Source organism: Centruroides vittatus, unplaced genomic scaffold (genome assembly GCF_030686945.1).
Source record: "Centruroides vittatus isolate TY-2023 unplaced genomic scaffold, ASM3068694v2 scaffold_386, whole genome shotgun sequence".
In the NCBI taxonomy this organism is placed as follows: Eukaryota; Metazoa; Arthropoda; class Arachnida; order Scorpiones; family Buthidae; genus Centruroides; species Centruroides vittatus.
Window position 1 is genome coordinate 3296643 of NW_027122706.1, and position 25250 is coordinate 3321892.

General features: G+C 29.0%; 2 protein-coding genes across 4 annotated transcripts in view; one reads left to right on the plus strand and one right to left on the minus strand.

The window, feature by feature from the left end:
• The first annotated feature begins 1763 nt into the window (after nucleotides 1-1763).
• LOC136988905 (uncharacterized) lies at nucleotides 1764-4671 on the plus strand. The gene is made up of 4 exons (XM_067286920.1): nucleotides 1764-2067; nucleotides 3227-3400; nucleotides 3469-3575; nucleotides 3731-4671. Exons 1-4 carry the CDS (start codon nucleotides 1779-1781, stop codon nucleotides 3746-3748), a joined length of 588 nt encoding a protein of 195 aa, XP_067143021.1. The 5' UTR covers nucleotides 1764-1778; the 3' UTR covers nucleotides 3749-4671.
• LOC136988883 (colorectal mutant cancer protein) overlaps nucleotides 3884-25250 on the minus strand; it is a 64044-nt gene continuing 42677 nt past the window's right edge. For 2 of the 3 annotated variants that reach the window (XM_067286883.1, XM_067286886.1), the window contains 11 exons: nucleotides 25077-25186; nucleotides 22508-22659; nucleotides 22221-22433; nucleotides 21904-22137; nucleotides 20214-20607; nucleotides 14185-14380; nucleotides 13141-13375; nucleotides 12891-13067; nucleotides 10158-10366; nucleotides 9442-9544; nucleotides 3884-5169 (listed from right to left, as the gene is read on the minus strand). In XM_067286883.1, the coding sequence (XP_067142984.1) occupies nucleotides 5083-5169; nucleotides 9442-9544; nucleotides 10158-10366; nucleotides 12891-13067; nucleotides 13141-13375; nucleotides 14185-14380; nucleotides 20214-20607; nucleotides 21904-22137; nucleotides 22221-22433; nucleotides 22508-22659; nucleotides 25077-25186 (2110 nt within the window). In that variant the 3' untranslated portion in view covers nucleotides 3884-5082. The remainder of the gene's footprint in view (nucleotides 5170-9441; nucleotides 9545-10157; nucleotides 10367-12890; nucleotides 13068-13140; nucleotides 13376-14184; nucleotides 14381-20213; nucleotides 20608-21903; nucleotides 22138-22220; nucleotides 22434-22507; nucleotides 22660-25076; nucleotides 25187-25250) is intronic. The other variant, XM_067286884.1, reaches the window with a different exon arrangement.

Sequence of the window (25250 nt, forward strand, 5' to 3'; positions counted from 1 at the left end):
CAACGATATTAACCAGATGAAATATATTAATTTTTCCCCATACTCTTCGAGACATTTTTCATGTTGATTGGAAATCATTGAAGCAATCCTTGATAACTATTTGTAGATTATCTACTGTTGTGAGGTGAAGTCAGTGGCGTAGCGTGGGTGTCAGCCGCCCGGGGCAAAGGAAAATTTTGCCGCCCCCTTATTTAGGTATAAGTAATGAAAAATTCCGTGCTCATTTCAATCGGTCCGACTCGAAGGTGCGACAAAAATATAAAATAAAATGGTTCAAATTTTTACAAGATATTATTATTTATTGTGAAATTTTGCCGCCCCCTAAAAGTGCCGCCCGGGGCGCGCCGCCGCTGTCGCCCCCACTACGCTACGCCACTGGGTGAAGTTTAGAAATTTCACAATGATCCGAAGAAAACTGACATCTCCAGCCTGGAATTCGAGAATACCATGCCACGTTAGAGCTTGGAATCCATAGCGAAATGAGTTTATGTAACTGGGAAACCCAGGATACAATGTCCTGCAAGATTCACCCTGTAGAAAATCTCACTAAAAAAAAACAAAAATTAATACTAAAACCTTAAATCATCTTCCAAATTATCATACAGTATGTATTCATCATCTTCAAAATGTTCTTAATAATCTTTCTTTAGAGAATGAAACACAGAATGAAAGAATTTGCCTTACTTTAAGAGAGCACTGGAGATCACAAGAGAAAAATTAATTTTATCTGTAAAACTATTTTTTTTTTTAAACTTATATCACAATTTTTATTGTATATTTAAATAATCTTCACAGATTGTCCCTATTCCACGTGTAGATGCAATTAATGCACATTGTTATAAATAGTGAATGTTAACTTGATGTGATGCATTTGATTACAAAAGTATACAAATTGCACATCACAAAATGTGAATGAAATCTTTTTAAAATAATTGAAATTTTTATAAAACTGTAAAAATTATAAGAAATTATTGCAAAAGGATCGTAAAGAATCAATGGTGTAACAGACCTCAGAACCTCTCAATGTCGAAACTCGGAGATCTGAAGGTTTCACGCTACTACAACGGCAATTGTGTAGTAGCTATTACCAAAATATGAGTTGGCATCCGGAAAGAAAAAATGCATCAAAGTTTTACGTAAGGAAGGTTTGAATACGACTCAAATTGCTCAGAGAATAAACTTTTCGTTCCACTTTAACATAAAGCTTAAGACACGGATAATTATGATTAAATCAAGAGATGTAAATATGACCACCATTTGGAGAGATTTGACCATATCCTAGTAATTCGGGAACAAATAAACACAACAATAACAATATTTTACTGTAGTTTATATTAAGAAACCACATTTAATGCCAGAGTTTTTCTTATAAAAGTATTTCTTTCAACGCATTTTTCAGTTTGTTTACTAAATACAGTCATCGGCTAGTACATAATATGCTGTGAGATCGTTTTGCATTCGATTTTTAACAGAAAAAATATTTTTATTAAGAGATGCCACAGATATATGGCTTGTTCAAACATGCCAAATATGCATGATGTAGTTTTTATTTAAAACAAAATCTCGTGGCAGCAGGCAACCGACTACCGCCGCGAAGTTTAAATGAAGTATTTGAACCGGTTCGACTTTCCCAGAATCCCCCTATATATCGCCTAAATATAAATAGAAAAATTGTTATTTGGATGAAAACGTGGACACAGCAAAAAGTATAATTTATAATCAAGACTGGGTCGATAAATAATCATCGGTAGATAAAGGAGACGGACTATTATCGCTCTATGAGAGAATCGGATGATAAGGAGAGGGCGTTCATCGGCAAAATGTCGTTAGAGAATGTCGTGGACGGCGTAAAAGAATGTCACGAATTGGTGGAATTGGGGACGGAAGCCGTAGAACTCGATACACAGAACATATTGCACGAGGAGAGAAAATCTATCGCTAATCGACTCATTCTCCTTTACTTGAAAATTACTCTTCTGTCTGTGGGCATCGTGACCAGTTTCACGTTCTTCATCGTATTCTTCGTAAACGAAAATTATCACGGAGGAACCGCCGCTCTAATATCTGGTAAACTGTTCATTATTATTATTATATTTATTTCGAATAGTGCGAGCGATCGCCTACTACCATCTACTAGAGTGAGATAAGCGACTTGACGGAACTCTATTTTGATTAAATACAGAACTAATAAATTATGACTGCATTTACAGTAGTAATACCCGAACTAAGTTTCGGAATGTATAAGATTTCACATTTATAACGGACAATTACTTTTTGTCGTATAAAATAATTACAACTTTAAAAAACGCTTTTCCGAATTGACTTTTTAATAACACGTTTATATTGCTACGAGAAGTAAAGAAACATAATATGCTTTGAAAACGTTTTGCATTTGATTTTTAACAGAAAAAATATTTTTATTAAGAGATGCCACAAATCTATAGTGAAAGGTTTCATAATGCATTTAGGGCCATACATCGTCTCCAAACACTGCTACATAGGCTATATACAGAATGACCGTATCCTAGGTTATTTCAATTTTTTGGAAGCGCTTCAGTATGGATACTAATTCATGATCTATACAAACTGAAAAAAATCAACTTTATCGAGCAATTTTAGTACAGAATTTCTTCGCGAGATTAAATAAAATGCTATAACTTTAATGCTTAATAAATTATATTTTCATTTTAATTCAACATCATTCTTATAATTTAATAGCTTAGGGTAATAAATCTATTTTGACGATATCGAATGATTTATAGTCTCACAAAAATAGTTTTTCACAAAAGCTCAAGTAAAATATATTTATTAATTTTCACATAATTATAATATCAAGAAATGGTTATATTTAGGCACATTATTTTATGCTTTATTTTTATTATTTTCAGGCTAATACTCTCACTTGGATATCAATTAGAATAAAACGTTACAAAAGTAAATTTGGATTATATACTGTAATATCAAACATTAATTTTATAGAATGTAACCTATACTATTTCTTCAATTCTTCTTGATATTAAATACACAATAGATATCAATATAACTTGATATAATGATGCCCTCTTGGAATTCGCAACTCCATTGTTATAACGATAAAATGATTAAATTTTCATTGACACTGAAGATATTTTATTTATCCCATTCGCTATTATAACAAACTATTCTCTAGTCTACAAGGAATTTATTAGGAAATAGATATTAAATTACAAACTAAAATGTTTTTCAGGTATAATAGGAAGTTGTGTTTTTCATATAATCGTGCTCATTATTAGAAAGAGATTGGAAGAATGGTACGATGTTAAAATATTAACAAACATCCAATTATTCGCTTTATTGACGACAGTCTGTTCTTTAATCGCCATGGGTATTTATTTATATCTAGCCATCACCGGGTATCATGGTGAGTTGATCAATGTGTTTATTCTCTTCTTAAAATTCGGTTATCAGTAATACTAATGTAATTTATAGAAAGTATGAGTCGATCATTTTATACGTCGATTATCTTCATTTTTCTGGTGATTGTTTGGAATTTTCTTCTGTTTTGGATAATCAAACAACAAGTAGCGATAAATAAGGTAAACATTAAACGTTATTTTATCTTTAAAATACTGTATTCAAAATGATAACAGAACTATAATAGTAACGTTAATGTACCTGTTTGTGTGTGATTTATGTTTCCACGTTAGCAATCTTGTCTGTATGCTAGTAATAACTGAATTTCTTTTTGTAGGAGGAAACAGAAAAATGATCCGGAAGAATTATGTATTGTACATATATCACCACCATCATCATCTTTCTATTAAACTTTATAACAGCATAGTAAATGAAGATTAAATATGTATACACCGAACTTTGTGGCGTGAGATTTAAAAAAAGACACAGATCACAATCTAATATAAACTTTATTTACACATATAAACTGCAGCAAAAAGAAATGATAGAAAAAACAATAAAAAACTATCATCGATAACTAGGATTTTCAAAATTCTGGAACCACAATAGGAACAAGGCACACTAAGCACAGGGCGAGGATGGCTGGGAAGTAGAATAATTTATCACTTTTCCTGTCCTATGCTTCGATGAAAATATCGATACAAAAGGTAAAATTCTTTGGCTATAAACTAAGCCTTGTCCGGTACCACCGATGAACAACAGACTGCAATTTTAACAACCATACTACAGTATATGCACCGTGTATTTATAAGCCTTATACGCCTGGTAGAAGAAATGCCATCGCAGGCGCTCTTTCCAAGCAAACGGAACTAGCGCTTACACTTTCCATTTCTTTAGTTGCTTTACTCTGGTGAAATTTATCTTACAGAAAACACAGTAAATTCCAATGCCAATTTCTGAATTATACATAATATACATATAAAAACACTTTTAACAACATTCATTTTATGTTTTTTTCTTTAACAAGCATTGGCCATTGAAATTTGCTAGAGATTCGAAAGAGGAAAACTAAAAATCTCATTTGTATATAAATATAAAAAAATACTGAGACCAGGCATAAAAAAGGGGCTAAACTCGTAGAATTCTAGTTTAGTAGTTTTTTTAATAAACGCGACGACCACGTAAGCAGAAACGATAATTAAAATGACTTTGCCTGGAAGACCAACATTGGTAACTCAATGATTAAAAAAACAACAAATATAAAAAAGCCTATAATAATTTAGACGGTTAAAAAATAAATATATGTATATAATAGAAAAACGAACCGTGTCTTTTAAAAATGCATATTTTGGAAGAAACGTTGCCCATTTTTACCGACTTGGAACTGCCTCAATTACAAACGTTATAAAATGGCATAAACGAAATAGTCTTTAGAGAAATTTGAAGCCGCGTGATTTAGGCCTGCCTACCTCTTTCTGCGCAAATACTTTCGGGGAAGACGAGCACGACATTCACCGGTCATGATTGTAAAAACGTACGGAGACTGATGCAGCTTTTGTTCGAATTGTACTGCTATCTTGGCACTGGAGTTGTATGGGCTAGAATATTCACGGAATGAAAGAACTGCTCCAAAGTCTGGATCGGAGTGCGTTGATTTCCGTCGGATCTCACTGTTTTCCGGTAACGTTTCTACACTTGCAAATCACTGTTCGACGACTGCATCAAATGTCCCGTTTCTCCTTCTAACATGGCAATTCGTTGCTTCAACATACGAATCTGAAAAACGAAAAAAAAAAATTACTTTTAATTTTCAAGTCACAACTATTAAACTTTAATAAAATATTTTATCTTCTATAACAAAAACACAACAAAGTCTGTAAAATTTATTGCTATTGAATTTGCAATTTCTTTGATCGTTTCTTATTGCATATCCCATACCATCACTTGGATCAGCAGTTACGTTTAAATGTGAGCATTTTTTCGAACGTTTTCATTTTCGGTAACACCAGAGAATATATAAGCTCTATCTTAACTACAAAAGTAACAAATAAATATGAGCATTTTTCCATTTGTTAACTGTAACTGCTGATTGGAGTAGAGGTATTGAGACATGTAATAGGAAACCTATCACATTTTGAGCTTCAGAGATCAAATATGTTTTAAATTCATCAACCATTATTGTAAAGAAATGATGGTAGTGTTATTTTGTCATACTCAAACTAAAAACATTTATGTATCAAGCCTGCTTTATAATGAAAACTATTTCTGAATATAAAAAATTTTAAAAATTTAATTTACAAATGTCAATCCAGAGTGCAATATCAAATTTTCCCAAGCAACAGATATCTCTGCTAATCATATAGAAAATACAATTGTTACTCATTTATAAAAGATTATAAGTTCACTTTTCGTAAGAATAAAATTATATTTATCAGTTCTTCATAGCAAATTCAATATTTATATGCAATCTATAAATTTAATATTGAATAGCCTGAGCATTCTTTATTACTGTAATGCTCAGTCTTTCAATGGAAACCTTATCTATGGTTTCCATTGTGAGAGGAAATGATGATAGTTTATTTATAATTAAATAAATTAAAATCTGTCAAAAATCGATACATTGTTTCTAGGGTTTCTCAAATGAGATCCTGGGATCCTGGTTGTTTTTTTAACCTGGTATATCCCGCAAATTTCTTAAAAATTGACTTGTTTCTTATTTTGTGTTAAAGTTGAGGAAATTTTGCAAATAGAAAGTATAATTAACTCATAAACTGTCAGAGTTCATTTGTATTTATTAATTTTAAACCTACTTATTAGTTTTTTAAATGTTTTATTATTTAGTTTTTGCTTGTCACAAATGGTCAATAATCAATAGGTAGCTTATTTGTGGCAGGACAATGAAAATTCTTTACTTGTCAGAACCTGTAATATCTGCAATAATTGTGCTTATGCTGTCTTAATTTTTAACCATGCCCAGTAGCTTCAATAATTGCATAAAGCCAGGTTGTGCAAATTGGGCAAGGATACAAACGAGTATGAAGTATAAAGTTTTTCTTCATAAACCTGATTATTAAAGCCAAACAAACTGCCGAATTATTAAGCTATAAGCTTGATGTTTCTATTAAAGCAGCCCAGGTAGACAAATCAAGAATACCAGAGAGCAAAAGAAGTACTAGAAATCTTCCAGGCTACAGGTGAAAAAACATATAACATCTGTCTTCTTTTAAATGCATTAAAGACGATTCCACCCACATGAATTTAATCGGAAAGGGCATTCTTGGTACAGGACTTTTCATTAGTTAAATAAAAACCAGATCGAGTAATTGGAGTATTGACCACCCTTGCTTTTTAAAATCTTATTATAAAAATTTACAATAATATTTTGTAATATGTTTTATTTAAAAAACAAAAATTATCTTTTAAGTTAGAATTTTGATCTAAGTCCATTTTTAAAACTTTTTTAACTCAATCCAAAGCATTTTGTTGTTGTATGCAGTTTCCAACAAACTTTAATAAATTTTTCTATTTATGAAAATTTCTATGTAATTCAAAGGTAATTTTTAATATATATCTTACACAGCATTATTAATATGACTTTGGAGGTTGCAGAACATATTAAATTACTTTAAAAAATGAAAATATATATCATTTGATTTCAAGATATTTTGTATATCTTAAAAATAATTAATTGTATCCCAAGATTTCCGGGATCCCAGTAAACAGTTCACTTTTATCCTGGAATCCTGGGACAAGCAAAAGACCGGGAAATGAGAGACCCTAATTGTTTCATTATAGTTCTATTTAGAAAACAGTGGTATAATTTGATAATGTAAATATTGAAAACTTACATTCCAATTAAAAATAGTTCATGTAATAAAAATCTGAATAAATGTTATTGTCCATAATGCTCTTACATAGATTTAGACCATTTTCTTACAGCAATTATTAAACTAGTATATATTTCTTTTTATGTAATACTACCTAATACTATTGTGAGTATTTTTATTTTTTTATTACCAAATTATATTCTATCAAACAGAGTCATTCTTAAGTTCCTCTGGCATTTCATTGCTTGATAACATAATAACAAAAGCAGATACAGAAGAATCACTCATATCAATAGGTAGGGTATCTAAAGTTTTGACAGTACCTTTAGTTGTTAGTGATTCAAACAATCATCAGTCCAATATTCAAGTTCCTGCCATACATTCCAACATCTCACTGTCATTAGCATCAACTGCATGGATGATCTTTTCTTGAAGCTGTGCTAAGTCATATGCATAGAGGGCATATACACATGATTTTTGATGTAACCCCATAAGAAAAAAAAATCACATGGGGTTAGGTCAGGTGAATGACGAGGCCACAGAAGAAGAGAGTCATCATGAGAAGCATATCCAATCCAATAATCAGCATTAAGGTGATGGTGGACAACTGAATGAAAGTGTGGCAGTGTTCCATCTTGTTGGAAAATGAAGTCTTCAATATGTCCCCTAATTGTGACATTAGCTACTATTGCAGCATGTCTAGATATGCAGTAGGTGTGTGCCAGAACTTAAATACATGATTGATATTTGTTGCATCACTAGAGGTAGTAGACATATAGAGCACTTATATGTCTGAAACTTGAAGAGATTCTCTACTTTTAATAAAATATACTTTTAAAGTTAGAGATTCTCTACTTAATTATATGAGCTGTTATGCTGTGTCTGCTTTGGTTATTTATGCTACTGAGTGCTGAAACCCTGGCTTATACTCTGTACATAACTGCTATAGTTTGCTGCAGCTAAATATAAATTATATAAAGAAAACTGAAATTTATATTGAAATATTTTTTGTACAATGCATTATAAATTGGAAAAAATTGATAATCTTCATAACAACACAAATAAATTACAATTAAAAAATTTCAGTATAGCTGACACAACATTTTAATAAAAGATAAAGTTGACTTTTTATTATTATTTATAATATAATTTAAAATACAAATTAAAATAAAGTTTAGATGTAAAAGAAGTGAAATTATCATCAAAATAATAGCTAAGCATGTTTGACTATTCAACTCTTCATCCATCGAATTTTAATAATTATTTTTTTCTTGTTTTTATGTTTAAATAGGGACCACTTTCAATGTCAACCATATAAAAATTTATAAAAACATGACATTCAACCAAAACAAGATTGTATATTTCATGCACTCTGTGAGGAAATGATCTGCTAATTTTAATAATAAACAAAGCATTCGAATTAATAAAGCAATGATTACAACTTGTGCATCTTGCATACTTGAATTAACCTCTTAACAGTGAGGGACGATTATAATCGTCCAAGGCAATCGTGTGGCAGTGGTGAGGGACGACTATACTCGCTAAATTCTTTTGGGGGTATTGCCAAAAACTACCGTGAAAAAGAAATTCACTTAAAAAATGAATTATGTAACAATAAAAAAAGCCTTTTCTTTACTAGACAGAACTGTTTACAAAATCTTTTTTCCGAAATGGTAATGAGAAAAAACGCTTGAAAATATACTTTAAAAATTTCCCACATTTCTTCTCCACAACTAAATGGGAGCCCCGCACCTGACTGTTCCACTGTTGAAAGGTTAATAAAGCAATGATTACAACTTGTGCATCATCCTACTTGTATGCTGAAAGCATAAACATTATGTCATACTGTCATACTGAGTATCAATAAGTTAAAAAAAAAAAAAGAATTTATTATACAGTAATTATCCACTAGTTTACAATTAAAACAAGCACTATATAATATATGGAAGAACAATTTTTAACATCAGTTTAAATTTATTTAAGAAACATTTTATCAATTCTGTTTGTATCATTGTCTATTTTGAACCTTGTTTATTATTAGGACTTATTACACTGGTGTAGTGTAACAAGTCCTATTAATAAACAAAGTAGACAAGGATATAAACAGAAATTGACAAGAGTAAAGACATAAAGATAATAAAATCACTTTTAATTCTTTTTATTTTAACATTTTTTAAAAAATATTAAAACAAGCTATTTCTTTAAAGCAAAGTTTGTTTACCTGAGCACTATGCCTTTCTACCATGCTTGCCATTTGTTGTTCTACCTTTTTTAATTTTGCTTGTTGTTTCTTCTTTGCTTTTTCAAATGCTGTTACTAATGCACTACAAAATAAATAATAATAATAAAATATTAATATTTAAAAAGGGCATATTTATATATATAATTTTAAAAATCTTTCAAAAGAAAAGTTACTTTAAAATAATGACTATCTTGGTATATTGTATGCTAGAATGTTTGTGTTATTATTGTGTGGCAGTGACAATACAAATGGTTAAACAGCGATTTACGTCGGTTGTCACACCATTAACGTGGACCTGCATCCATGCATGTGCCACATTACATCATATGTATAACATCATACGCATAACATCGAATGTATTCGAAATTTATAGTTGGCTCATAACAACTATAATTAAAAAATTTTTGTTTAAAATAATATGCATTCCATTCTCGTTTGAACATTTTTTAAAAATTTTTATTTGCCTGACAACAACAAAAATAGATTTGTTGAAAAGCACTAGCAATAAAAACAATTAATAATGCCATACACAGTGAATTTTCCTTCCTGCTATTTTAAAGTAACTTTTCTTTTGAAAGTTTTTAAATTTATATATGTAAATATACCCTTTTTAAATATATTTTAATCAATCTCCCAGAATTTACAAAATATTAACAACAACATTTCTCATTAATAATAAAAATAAACAACAATACCTATTTGCTCGTTTCAAATCATTCACAAATTCAGTTGATTGTTGTGCTCTCATTTCTGAATTTTTTGTTACTTTTTCTAAAGTGTTGACTAGTTCTTGTATCCGTGCTTTCATTTTCATTTCGCGTTTCATTGCTTCAGCTAATTCTTCAGCCATTTCACCTGAAGGACTACGTTCTAGCCATGGTTGTTGGTTATTAACTTTTCCTCCCTATAAAGATATTAAAAATTAATTTAGATAGGATGAAAATAACTGCTAGTAACTCAACAACTGCATAAATCACAAATTTCACAATATTATATTTATAGTAAAAGTCTTATATTGTAATTTATGCATTTGTATTGGAAGTTTAATATGTCAACTCAACTAAAAAATCATAATTAAACTTTCTCATTAAAGATTCTCAATGAATCACATTATAGGAAAACTTGATTCAAGTTCATATTTTTGAGAAAGGAAAGGAGGAATTGCTGTTAAAGCAATTCAGAAATATTCTAGATTTTAAATTTAAATACATTTCTGGTAAATTTAATTGAACTATTTGTACATTTAAAACTTTTTAAATACATTTTATATACATTAAATTTAATAAATGATAGTTAAAAGTGCAAAAAAGGATTTTTATAATAAAAGTGTTTAAATTATTTTTAAAAATTTTATGAAATTCTACTATATTCAGAAATTTTATACTAATTTAAAATTATTTAGTAAGAAATTAAACTTTAGTTACTTTATAGAAATTTTTAATACATTTAACTTTTAATCTCAAACTTATTAATACAAGCTTCACTATGAATTTTCCAGCATCTTTGGTTTCAAAAATGTTGCGGGAATTCACTGGCTCAACTGAAGTAGTAATTATTCAGAAGATATCATGGATCATTATATGTCTCCCATTCTACAAAGCACTATGGATTGTTAAAAAATTAAAGTTAAGCATATATGAAATATGGACTAATCTTCATACTTCTTAATACTGGTACTTTCATCTTTTTTAAAAGCCTTAATCAGGATTAATGCAAGTAAAGTAAGCTAGAAATTGTACAAAATAGAGGAACCATAGCAACTGCCACATAGGTAATTCAAGTGAATGTGTGATCATCTATGAACAAGACTGATGGTCATGGAAATTTTAACTGCTTACCTATGAGAAATAAAAGTAGTGTCAGATCATCATGTGCCAAAAAATTTGTGATGTATCTGTATTATTCATTTGGTAAAATATATTACTTCACAAATTATGTTTACGAAATAAAACTATATGAAACAGAAATTTTAATAATAATTATCATTTTTTACAAACTTAATTATCCAAAAATATTGTGATCTTAGTTTTTCAAGAATATAGTAGAATATAATTTTATATACAGTGATGCCTCATATTTCAAATTTAATTCATTCCAGGAGGGCATCTGAATCATTTGAAGTCCAAAGAAACTTTTCCACTAGAAATAATGGAAAATGAATCCATTCCCTGACCCTAAAAATACCAATTTCAACAAACTTAAAACAGCAACATTTCACATAATTTAAAGTAGAAATAACATAATTAAATGCTCTATTAATACATTAAAACATAAAAACAATAAATAGAATATGTAAATACTGTATAATAAAATGAAAATTGCATTTACTGGTTGCACAGCATCAACTTTGACATCTTAAAATGGCTGTGAGATTCCTGTGTACAGTTTTCGTGCTTTATGATAAGTTCCTTTTTAATCTGGATTATGGATACTATAACAGAATCTTCTTACATGTTAGATTCCATTACTTCCATACACTTCTTTAACGCCATGATTAATAAGTAAAGGTAATATTGGGTTGGGTATATTAAGTAACAACAGCTATTAACAATACACAAACTTTGTTCTTGTTAATAGCTGTTGTTACTTAATATAGCTGTGTGATTTAATTATAAGTTGTAAAATTTAACATACTATTGCTAATTTGAGATAGTATTCTTTGTTCATTAACTTATTTCATAGTTTGGAGGGCATTTTTCACTGCAAATTCAGTTGGAACTCTAAAGCATCCTTAGAACTCCAAATCAAATTCTTGCCAAATTTAGTGTTCAAATTCTGAAGTGTTTGAAACACGAGATACCACTATATTAGAATATATAAAAGTATCATTTATACTTCATAATAGGACAATTAACAATTCTTATAAAATTTTATATTATTTAGAACAATTTAGAAATTTAAATCAATGTAATCTGAACTACCAGAAATGAAAATTGTCAAACCAATTCTGTAATAGTCATTAATAAAAATGATTATATCAATTCATAAATGTTTTGACATTATAAAGGTTCTGTATAAATTATAATGTACTGTTATAAGTAAGAAAATTTTACAAAATAAAGGATAATAGACATTTAAAATATTAACACAAATAATTCATAATACGAGCAAACAAAAGTAATATTTTTAAAAAAAAATTGTATATTTTTATTAACAAGTTAAGATTCAGAAAATCTAAGATTTATTAAAACTGAAGTTTTTATTAATCATATTTCTCATATAATAAAAACTTCAGTTTTAATAAATCTTAGCTTTTCTGAATTGTTATATTACATATGGAATGTGTAACATTCTGTAAAACTTGTTAAGTGAATGTTACATATGGAATATGTAACATTTACTTAACTAAAGTTTTCATTTAGAGAAAATAAAAACTTAACAAGTTTCATTTTTTCTAAAATTAAATGTATAATAGTATTTATACTAACCTGAGTAGTTCTAAGCCTTTCAGCAATTTGCTGATTCTCTTTTACTTCAGATTTTAAATGTTCTATCTGTACAAGATAAGCTTGTTCCTGTGCCTCTCTACTACTTAATTGTAATTCTAAAGCTGTCTTTTCTTTTTCTAACAAATAAACTTGAGCCTTTAATTCTGCTTTCTCTTCCTTCATAAAAGAAAATGATAATTAACATCAAGAATGAAAATTATTATTATTATCATCAAATATATATACTAACTTTCATAGCCATTAATTCTTGCATCAATACAGCATTTTCAAGGTCAAGTTTTTGGGCATCCATAAAAGTTGGTGGATCTTTTACAGTAGGATCAACATGAACACTTTCTAATTCAACAACAGTTGTACGTACAGCTGCTCTATCACCTTTCAACTGAACAATGTAATCTCGTAGACGTTGTTCATCAACTTTTGTAAAATCTCCATCACTACTGCTAGATGCAGAACTTGTAGTACTAAAAGGAATATTTACTTTTAGCTTATAATAAAGTGAAAAAAGAATATAAAATTCATAATGGCAATCATAATACTCTAAAATATAAATGAAATTCAACAAATGCAACCCCATTGTAAAATATGTTCCAAATCAAATTAATGTAAAGTACAGTTTCTACATTGAAAATGAATTAAACAAATCAAACATACCAACCAAATCAAAGCAATAATTTAAAGCATATTAAAATCAAAATCAATCATGTATAAAAAGAACAGGAAATTCAAACTCTTTTATTTTTTTTCTTTCATTCCTTATTCAATGCTCAAATTTTATTATGAAATTGAAAAATTAATAACTTAAATATTTTATATTGTTCAGTTAAAATGTATTGTACAAATATAAGCATCTTAAACCCAATAGTTAATATATAAAGCAAAATGATTGCTGGATTATATCAGACTATATAGCCCAATATAATCTAGCAATTGTTTTGCTTTAAAATGTATTATTTATTTCAGAAATTTTACAAAATAAAAAAAAATACTGGTAATAATAATAAAAATTTCAATTATATATATAGCTAATTCATTCTATCAAGTTAATTCAAAGCCATTAATATATATATATATATATATATATATGTGTGTGTGTGTGTGTTTTAATGATCTTCATACAATGAAATGATTCATTATGTGATATGTGATCAAAGAATAAAAACTTTTTAATAAATCAATATAAATAATATTTTTTATAGTTATGGTATGTAAATATTCTTTAGTACTTATATTGAATAAGCTGCTTTTTTTAAATCATCATAAAAAATAATACCTTGTTGTATGACTGTGTGATGATAAATCTTCCCAAGGACTAAGATTACACCCAGGAATGCTACAAGCAATTCCAAAACTGCGGTCAAGTTTCTGAAGAAAATGACGAGCAACATTTTCTGCGGATTTACGATTATCTTGAGATCGTTTTAATAGTGCAGTAACTTCTTCTTGATCATCTTCTCCAGAACCTTTTACTAAAAACATTAAGTGATTTTTAAAATACGAATTAGAATGGGTATTATAATGATAAATACTGTATACAGCCGATCTCTTATGTAATCGATTACCAACTGAACTGACAAGTTAATTATTAATGAATATGTAGCAATAAAAAAAGACTACATTAACATCTTATGAAAATGTAATTATTAAACAATGATTAATTTTTAATACTTTTGTAATATCTAGCTAAACATTTGTCTCAGGCTAGAGTTAGACTTCAAGTTTGAATCCTGCTATATGTTGAATTTTTTCTCTAAAAGTTTCAAAGGTGCTAAATAAAATTAAAAATTTATTATAATTAATTTACAATCAGCAAAAAAGCAGTCCAGTAATAAAAATCTGATATTATTATATAACATAATTTGAAAAATATATCATCTATTGTTAAATTCAGTTATTAAGTAAAAAATTATTTACAAATTTTGACATTAAAATACTTAATACAATATTTTAAGTATATTCTATTTAATGCAGTATTATAATGAAATGTAATACTAAAAAACATCAAAAGAACAAAATGCATATTGTACTATTTTTTCCCTAGTCTTTTGTTTTATCATATAAATGTTTGTACAGTAAAAGTTTGTTAATCCTGCATCTATAGAACCACAGTAGTGTTGGATTCTAAAAAAAATGCCAGATTACTTGATGGTTTTGTTTTTTACAAATTAAATAAATTATAAATTTGTCAAGAATACTTATCAAAAGCTACAAGCATCAAATAATGCTTTAAAGTCTGATCCTAAAAGATATTTGTACCACTTGTTTGGCAAGAGTGACATAAACATGTATTAGGCACAGGAAAGCAGCACTTTCACTTCTGCTTTCCTAAGAAATGACTTATTTTGTTACAGCATGCTGTAACAAAATTTTCAAGTTTTCCAGAATTTTCAGGTATTTTGAAATGAAATTGAAATGGAACAAGAAGCTAAAATAACAAAATAAGTAATTTCTCTTGATCCTATGGTCAATTTTCCAAAACACGCACAACCACACCTACACCTTTGCCTCACTAACCACAATCTTCAGTGCACCACATACCCAAGCAAATTCTGATTTGTGGAATACTATTGGGTCCTTGAATAAGTTCTCGCTGTTTTACAGCAGGTGGCGTTACTAGAACTGTGTGCGTGTATTTTTAGATGGTGATGCATCTGTAAGGAAGTACAATAAGCGACCTTGAAAATCAGTATATGTCATTTCGTCGAAGTGTTAACAACTTTTTTTCTCGTGGTGTTAAAAATGTCGCATTTTGTGCCAAAAAAAGAGTATTTGCGGGGAATTTTATTGCACTATTTTATTCAAAAAAAATCTGCAGCTGAAGCATACAGAATTCTTGTTGAGACTTACGGTGACCATGCTCTGTCGGAAACAACATGCAGAGATTGGTTTAGACGCTTCAAAAATAATGATTTTGACATTGAAGATAAAAAACGTTCTGGCGCACAGAAAAAGTTTGAAGACGAGGAATTGGAGGCATTACTTCATGAAGACTCATGTCAGACGCTAGCTGAACTTGCAGAATCATTAGGAGTTGATCATACAACAGTTTCAAAACATTTGAAAGGATTAGGAATGATTCAAAAGCAAGGACATTGGGTGCCGTACGAGTTGAAGCCGAGAGACGTCAAACGGAGTCTTTTCACGTGTGAACAGCTGCTTCAACGGCAGAAAAGGAAAGGTTTTCTGCATCATATCGTGACTGGGGATGAAAAGTGGATTCACTATGATAATCCTAAGCGTAGAAAATCATGGGGTAAGCCTGGCCATGCATCAACATCATCGGCAAAGCCGAATATCCATGGCTCAAAGCTTCTGCTCTGCATTGGTGGATCAGCTAGGTGTAGTTTATTATGAGCTGCTCAAACCGAATGAAACCATCACAAGAGATCGCTATCGACTACAATTGATGTGTTTGAGCCAAGCATTAAAAGAAAAACGGCCATTGTACGAGCAGAGACATGACAAAGTGATTTTGCAACATGACAATGCTCGACCACATGTTGCACAACCGGTGAAAACCTACTTGGAAACACTTAAATGGGAAGTCCTACCCCACCCGCCGTATTCACCAGACATTGCCCCTTCCGATTATCACTTGTTCCGATCGATGGCACATGGCCTGGCTGAGCAGCACTTCCATTCTTATGAAGATGCCAAAAATTGGGTTGATTCTTGGATAGCCTCAAAAGATGTATCATTTTTCCGACGTGGAATTCAAATGCTGCCAGAACGATGGGAGAAAGTAGTGGCTAGTGATGGACAATACTTTCAGTAACATGTTTTGTATGACTTTTTTTAAATAAAGCATTAATTTTTACGAAAAAACAGCGAGAACTTATTCAAGGTCCCAATAGCATGCCAGCTTATTATTGAACAATTCTGGTTTATTGAGTACAGTAGAGAACCGAAAATCGGAATCAATTGGGGACTGGGGTTGTTCAGATTAGGGATTTGTTCCGATTACCGATTATGTACGAAAAAATATATTAACCTGTCCGATGTTCAAATTTTTCTCCGTTGCGTGTCGCTTTGTGTTGAATTTTTCTCCGTTGCGTGTCGCTTCGTGTTGAATTTTCGTCGATTTTAAGCCTAACAAAAATTTTTATAATAATAATCGAGGCTATCGTATCGTTAAAAATTATTTCTTTATTTTGTACAAACAAAATAAATATATTGAAGAATATAAAAACATGAAAATTATACTTTAGAAGTAAATTTAGTATCAAAAACGTTCGATTCAGCACAACACAGTCCGACTGAAAATCGTGCCGATTACCGGCGATTCCGATTACCAGGGTGCCGATTTACAACTCTCTACTGTACTAGGTTAGTGAACTTCTACTAAATAAATATTTCACTTTAATCAATATTGTTGTAATGAAATAATCATTAATTTCCAATGAAATAAAGTTTAATAATTGTAAGAAACTTTGCTTAAACTATAAAAAAATAAAAAAGACTAATGGAATCCATTTATGATGGGTTCCATAAAATTATATATTATATACAAAACTACAAAAAATTCTTCATTTTTGTATGTTAAAAATATATTAAATAAAACAGATCTAATATGTGAATACATCAGAACAAAATCTTGATCCTAATATAAAATCAGAATTTATGTAAGCATTATGTAACTAAAATGTATATCATTTTCTTAAGTATTTTTTAACTAAAATAGCATATTTCAATGTAAATTTCAACAAGACAAATAATTATTTAAAATTTAAAAAAAGATTAAATGATTAATAAGACTTTAAAAGATTAGTTATAATGAATTGTTAATTTTGTTATTCCAGTAATTTTATCTATCAATACAAATAAATATTATTTACAGTAGAGTTCTGCAAACTTGACTTAATGTGGGCTGAGAAAGTGATGAGTTACAGAAAATGATGAGTTTTATGACACATTAATGATGCTAGTCTAAATATTAGAATTTTTGTGAAGGTATTATATGTGCAAATTACATATTATCCATATTAATGCAATATATGTATCAAGTATGTACCATTAGTGACTATTTCTATTTGTTCTTAAATTTTAATTAAAAAAATAATTGGATATTCAGTAGCTACTTTCAAGTTAGTGACATTTGCATGGTGGCATTTTGTAGTGGCATCTTGGAAAAATATTCTTTGTTAATGCATGAAATTGGTACTATTACCAAGCATCATCTGTGAAGAACAACAACTTATTTGATTCCAATGTTATGTTATAGAGATAAAAATTAGATTACATGCATACGACAAGTTTTAAGGAATGTTGAGTTATCAAGAATTGAATTTCTGGGACTATACTGTATTTTTATTTTATTTCAAATCATGATATTTAATTCTTTTGTACGATCACTTTATTTATTTCATTTATTCTCTTAAACATACAAAATATACAAATATATATATTATCTATGTATTGAAATGTTATCTCTTTTTTATATTGAAATGTTATCTCCTGTTAAAAAATCTAATTCCACAATTTTTTTAATATAAAAGTAAACTTTTTATTTTATATATTTTAATATTGTTCTAAATTTTACTTTAAATTATATTTTCTATGTTTTTATGCATTCATACTGCATATATTTTTCACATATCAATCACTTTTAAATAAATGTTAACCATTCATTTCTAAATGATGTAATATTGAAAAAATGATTTAATAATTTTTAAAAAATCTAATATTTAGTTATTTTTTTCAATCCTGATATTACAATAAAGTGAAAAGTAAAAAACATTAAAAGTTTTTATTTTCTTTTGAGTGTGTGGAATTTTCTCAATTTTAAGACATGTATTTCTCATATTTTAATTGAAAACTTATCTAAAACATTATGCTGTATCTTACTACTGATAGTTTCTTATGTTCAATATGAAAAAAATCTCATCAATTTGACATCTGTGGAAAAGCAAGTTGTGCTCAATTATCATTATCTGTACAAGTGAACTTAGTCATAACTGTTCATTTCATTGTAATTTTAATAAAGTACACTCATAATTAATTGTTGAATTTAACTAAAGTTTATTCTATTGCCAATTAAAAATGGTATTATGATGTAATATTTAAAACAATTTTTCAACTAATATGTTTAGATGTTTGCAGTATGCAGTAATTCTTGAATATCCAGTAAGAGTAAGAAAAATGTCATCCCAGTTGATCAATACTCAGTAAATAGAACAGGTAAATTTCTTTGAAAACTTTACTTGTTCCATTCATTGGGTACTGATTTGAAAATTTGAAAAAAAAAAAAAAACAATGCATACAACTATTTAGTTACTGATATCAACTGGACACTTCAGTAAAGTGTTCAGTTTACTGAACTCATTCCCTCCTTCTGGTCAATGGCCTGTAAAGCAGATGAATCATATAGCAATCTGTATTGTCTTAATGCTCATCCAGAGTTAATTTAGATATTCCAGTTAGTCTAAATTTCAATTAATGTGATCCAGGATAATCTATATTACTGTATTATTACTTTATTTTATATTTTATTTTATATTTTGAAAAAATACAGTATCTATATATATAATCGAGATGAGTTGATAATAATAATAATAATAATCAGTGCAGAGCCCAAATGGTAAGGAGTTGAAAGTTGAAATTTGGTACACAGTTAGGGTACGTCACGAGAATGCACACTAAAACGGGATTTTTTCAAAATTCCTTCCCACGGGGAGAGGGACAGGATTAAGTCTTAACACTTCCATCAACAATGGAAGTGTTAAGTAACAATGGAAGTGTCAACAATGAAAGTGTTAAGTAACAATGGAAGTGTTAAGAGAAAGCGATGTGCAAGACGCAGATGCAGTTTTTTTCGTTTTTGCAGGAAATCGAACATATTTTTAGACCCATCTAACAATTCTCTAATTAGTCTAGAAACAGGGGGACCCAATTCTTGCATTCTGTGAAAATGGTTAAGGTTGACTATAACGTAATAATCTTAATCTTCGCTATCGTTACTTTTGCCCAAGCAACGCCGGGCCTATCTGCCAGTACTAAAATAAAGTATTACTTTGAAAAATTAAATTAAATTTAGTAGATAATCAAAGTGTAAATTTTTTCATGTATCTGGTACTTGTTAATCTAGACAAAATTTCTTTCCTAACTGATCTCAGATATAAAAAACATTTTTCAAAGTATAAAAATTCTGTAATCTGTTTCAAACTTATAACCACTACAGATCAAAATTTGAACATTTCCCTGAATAAAATTTATTTTTATAATATATTAATTGTGAACTTTAAAATACAAAATAACATACTGGAATCTTATGAAAAATTAAAATTAAATTAATTTTAAACTTACCAAGTGCACCAAGTCCTGCTGCTCTGCAATTTGACAGAATTAATCCTTGTTCTGTTTCCATCAATGCTAATAACACTTCAAAGGCTTCAATTGTTTGATCACTATATGACAATGCCAACTGTAAAGCTGTATTATTGGATTCATATTTTCCAATAAGCACACTAAGTCTATCACATTGGCCTTTACTTTCTTCCAAAGTCAAATTTAATAAATCATTTTGTGATTTCAAATGTTCAATTCTACTATTAAGCCTTTCCATTTCAACTTCAAACTCTCTAATTTTGCTCTCAGGTACTGCAGAACCTGATGAAAATAAAGTCTGAAATATTTCCTGAGCATGTGATTCTTCCTGGACATTATGCACCAAATGCTCTGCAACTTTTGTCGTTGATAACTACAAGTAAAAACAATTTTTAATATGATATCACATTACTAACAACTATTCTGAATTATTCATAAGTTTAATTTTCCATCATTAACTTTAGTAAATTAATAATTAGAATATCATTTAAGAATAAAAATTCATAATTAGAATTTCCTTTTTATTCAGAAAGAAAATAATCTAACTTATAAGTAAATAATTAAAATTTTGAATTTAAAATAAAATAATTCTTTTTGAATAACTATTATTAAAAAACATAAGAATTTTATGTGAAGACTAAAAATTTTTTATAAATATAAATATAATGAAAAAACACTGTATTTTTGTATATATAACCCTCAGAAAATTGCTAAAACAAAAACAAAACATTTGTGTAACTCTCCCCATTGTATACTTCATACCTATGGGAGCAGCCATTGCTCCATAAGTTCAACTTTGTAATTACACTCGAATAAAATGCTCAGAGTTTTAAAACATTACTACTCAGACACCTTATACCTCTGAGAAATTATTAATTTAATTATGCAAACGTTTTCCACCTGTTCCACAGGTCATCTTCAAGCAATTTCTTACTTCTGGAATGTTATCTCGTGCAGGTTCGAATATATATGCGCACAATATTTCAAAATTTTTTAAAAAACCGTTGGAACATTCCATGTAAAATATAAAATATAAACAATAATAAAAACATTAATAAAATTGATTAAATAAACATATTGATCCGCTAAATAATAATTTAAGGGACGTAAACTAACATAATATATATCTATATTTTTATACGGGATAGCATACAGCATATCCTCATCCCGTATAAAAATATAGATATATATTATGTTAGTTTACGTCCCTTAAATTATTATTTAGCAGATCAATATGTTTATTTAATCAATTTTATTAATGTTTTTATTATTGTTTATATTTTATATTTTACATGGAATGTTCCAACGGTTTTTTAAAAAATTTTGAAATATTGTGCGCATATATATTCGAACCTGCACGAGATAACATTCCAGAAGTAAGAAATTGCTTGAAGATGACCTGTGGAACAGGTGGAAAACGTTTGCATAATTAAATTAATAATTTCTCAGAGGTATAAGGTGTCTGAGTAGTAATGTTTGTAATTACAATTTAAAATTGGCATATAACCTGTACTATATCTTTAAAATTGATTTTTAAACATAGATAACCCATGAGTTATACATAAAAACTATAATAATACATTTTTGCAATATTTTTTAAATTAATGCAAAATACTAAATTTGATTAGGTTAATATGAAAAAAGATAAGAAAATAAATTATATATTTACACCAAGACTAGAAATTTCTGAACCAAGAATATGCCTATCACCACTTTCCACTTTTTTCAGTCTGACTCTTTCAGCCATTTTTGCAATTGGAACCTCCTCTCTGGAAGTTGGAGTTCTTTCTCCTGTTGTAGGATTAATATGTGGGCTTTTACTTCTAGTGGGAGAACTTCCTGTTTGTGAACCTTGGGAACTTTGTGATTGTAGGCTGGCTAGCTTAGTTTGTAATTCACGAATCTGAAGAATAAAATTAGAGTTTGATTAAATTTTTATTTTTTAAGTGAACTTAAAAATTAATTATTAACTGTGATTTATCTTACCCGTCTCTGTAATCTGTCCCTTTCCTCTCTGCTACTGGCTAAACTGGCTCGGGTTCGATTCAATTCAGCTTCTTGTCTTCCTAACTGCTCTTGCAATGCTGTATTTTCTGCTCTCAGACTCAATACTTCTTCTTGCAATTGTGAAATCTGCAAGCTATGGCAAGAAGTTGCTCTATTCTCTGTGAGTGCAGGAAGATCACTAACTTCTCTTAACTAAGTGATTCATTTTAAAATTAACAATTCATGAATTATTATTAAGTAAAGAGTATGAATAAAATGAGAAAGACCTGTAATAATCTATCTTCTGAACTTTCATTATCTCCTAATCCACTGCTTGCTTCTTCACCATCTTGAAGGATAGTTCGTGTAACTTCTGGATGAGAATCAGTTTCACCAAATCTGGATAATTCCACACAAGAATCATTCCCTAAAAAGAAATCTTTATAATAATTTACTTTCCACTTGTAATAAAAATTAATTTTAAAACAAAAATTTTAAAATTTAAATAAATTTTGTTTGCTGTAAAATTTATTCATGTGTATATACTGTCTACTTGGACTTTGTTTATTCATAGGACTTATTATACTGGTGTAGTTTCTGATTAGCAAATAGAGATCTTAGTCATAAGTCAAAAACAAAAGGGGTGAAAATAAAGATATTTTTTTTGACTAATTGTCATACTTTCCTTGTTATATAAAACAGCTGGGAAAGTAAAATAGCTGAACTGATATATATTATGTGCAATAATTTTGAAAAAGTTTGTTGCTGTCGGATTCAGTACACAATGATGATATGACAAATCACAAATATTTCAGAATCCATCTGAATCCTACTTTAGGTTGAAATTGTTTGTTTCGAATTGTGGTCGAAATGGTCATACATATAGCATTTGAATTTGAAAAGGCCAGTATTGATGTTACAGTTAGAGTCCATAGAAATATTTACAGCTAAGAGCCTGATGCAGTTCAAATTTGTAGAGGATCTGATTGGCTGAGCCTGATTTAATTTTACCTCTATATTGTCTTCCAAAACATAGATAGGACAGTGGTGATTTCTAAATGCTTTATATCATATTCATGTTCATGTATTCTCTGTTCTAATGACTTTTTAGTGGCACCAATGTAGACTAGATCCCTCCCCCATCCTCTCATCTCTTAATGGAATCTTATACACTCCTGGGAGTTTCTGACAGTTTGGGAGTCTTTTCAGTTTCTTAATATTGAGAATATTGTCAGGTTCCTCCTAAATATAATTCTCAACCCTCTATGTCTTGTTATTCTGGCATGTATCAAGTGCATGTTATGGTTGAAGATGACCACTGCTTGTTCTGCAATCACCCATCTATTGCCCTTGGAAGATAATATAGAGGTAAAATTAAATCAGGCTCAGCTCATCAGATCCTCTACAAATTGGAACCACATCAGGCTCTTAGAGTCTATTGGAATATTTACAGTTAACTGTAACTCCAATACTGGCCTTTTCAAATTTGAATGCTACATGACCATTCTATTTGGGGTATTTCAATTCGAAACAAACTATTTCAACCTAAAGTTGGAATCAGATGGATTCCAAAAATGTTTGTTTTTATGATTTGTCACGTCTTCCATGTTTTACTGAATGCTGAAGAAGTTCAGTGATTAGAAGTAATTATGTGTCCTGTGATAGGGAGTATATTTTTTGTTACTTAATATATAATTAAAAAAAATTTAAAACACTAAATATTTAATCTAACCATTTGCATCCAATTTGAATGAGTGAAGTACAAATAATTATAAATACTTTTTAAGCAAACATCTACAGAGAGGCCAATAAAAAAATTAATTTTCTAATAACTATATGTATTGTATACAGCAGTGGTTCACAAACTTTTTGATTCTCAGCACCCTTACTAAATCCAGATTTTCCCAAGGTGCCCTATGTCAAATTCTAACAAGTACAATTTACAAAATAACAAAATAGCCAATATTTTTAAGATTAAGTAAAATTATAAAAATTTTAAGACATTTCGTGGCACCCCTGTGAGGAAGCTGCAATGCACACTTTGGGAACTGCTGGTATACAGGGTTCCTACTCAAATTTTTGTTTTAAATTCCCTGATTTTCCCTGAATAACTTTGTACAAATTCTCCAACTCTCATGTCCCTTACAGTATGGCACCTTGACAAAATAAAACATTTGACTTACTATGCACATATGCTATTGCTTCTCCAACTTTTTAATTAATAATTTTTTATAATTAACAGTTATATATTTTTATAATTGCTGAATTATTAAAACTATAATTTAATAAAACATGTTATTTTTAATAGTTTATTCTGTTATTAATCCACAACCATAAATGTAAATGGCTTTGGAAAAAAAAAAGGAATTATTTATTTATTGTTCGTTAGAGAATCCTGTATAATCCATGTGCAAAAATATACATTGATTAAATTTATCCCTTAATAAATTTCCTGAACTTTATAAATATTAATAAACTGGGGGAAATCAGAAATTGTTTTGTTATGTAATCAATATGATTAAAATGAGAAATGATAAATAATACCATTTAAATTAAAATTATTCATCATTTTTTGTATTTATTGATATGTATTAATGATTTTATGTATTTATTTATCACTTTTTTTTGTATTTATTTTAATGAGATTAATTAAAAATGATCTGTTTAATAAAGAAATTATAATTAGAAAACAAATTTAATTACTGATACATTACAGTTAGACTTAAAAGACAGAACTGGAATCAATACATTTTAAGCCTTAATAATTTGATAATTAAGCTGCAGACCAAAAATGGCCCTCAACTTTCTTATTCTGGTTTTCCCCCTTTATAAGCTGTGAAATTATAAAAAATTTACCTCTATCACTGCAAGATTCTGTTGCATTATTATCGTTGCTAGTACAATGACTTTGAGCTTCACTTTGCCTTGATTCCTCACCAGACTGCTGACTAAATTCATCTTCTTCTCTATAAAAATAATTGAAGAGTCAAAAATTGATTTTCTTGGCAACTGAAAAACACATGACCGTTT

Excerpts from the sequence above, each read along its gene's own strand:
- LOC136988905 (XM_067286920.1), top strand. The coding sequence starts at position 1,779 with ATGAGAGAATCGGATGATAAGGAGAGGGCGTTCATCGGCAAAATGTCG. Across the intron at positions 2,068-3,226 it reads AACCGCCGCTCTAATATCTG|GTATAATAGGAAGTTGTGTT; the intron begins GTAAACTGTTCA and ends AATGTTTTTCAG. Across the intron at positions 3,401-3,468 it reads AGCCATCACCGGGTATCATG|AAAGTATGAGTCGATCATTT; the intron begins GTGAGTTGATCA and ends TGTAATTTATAG.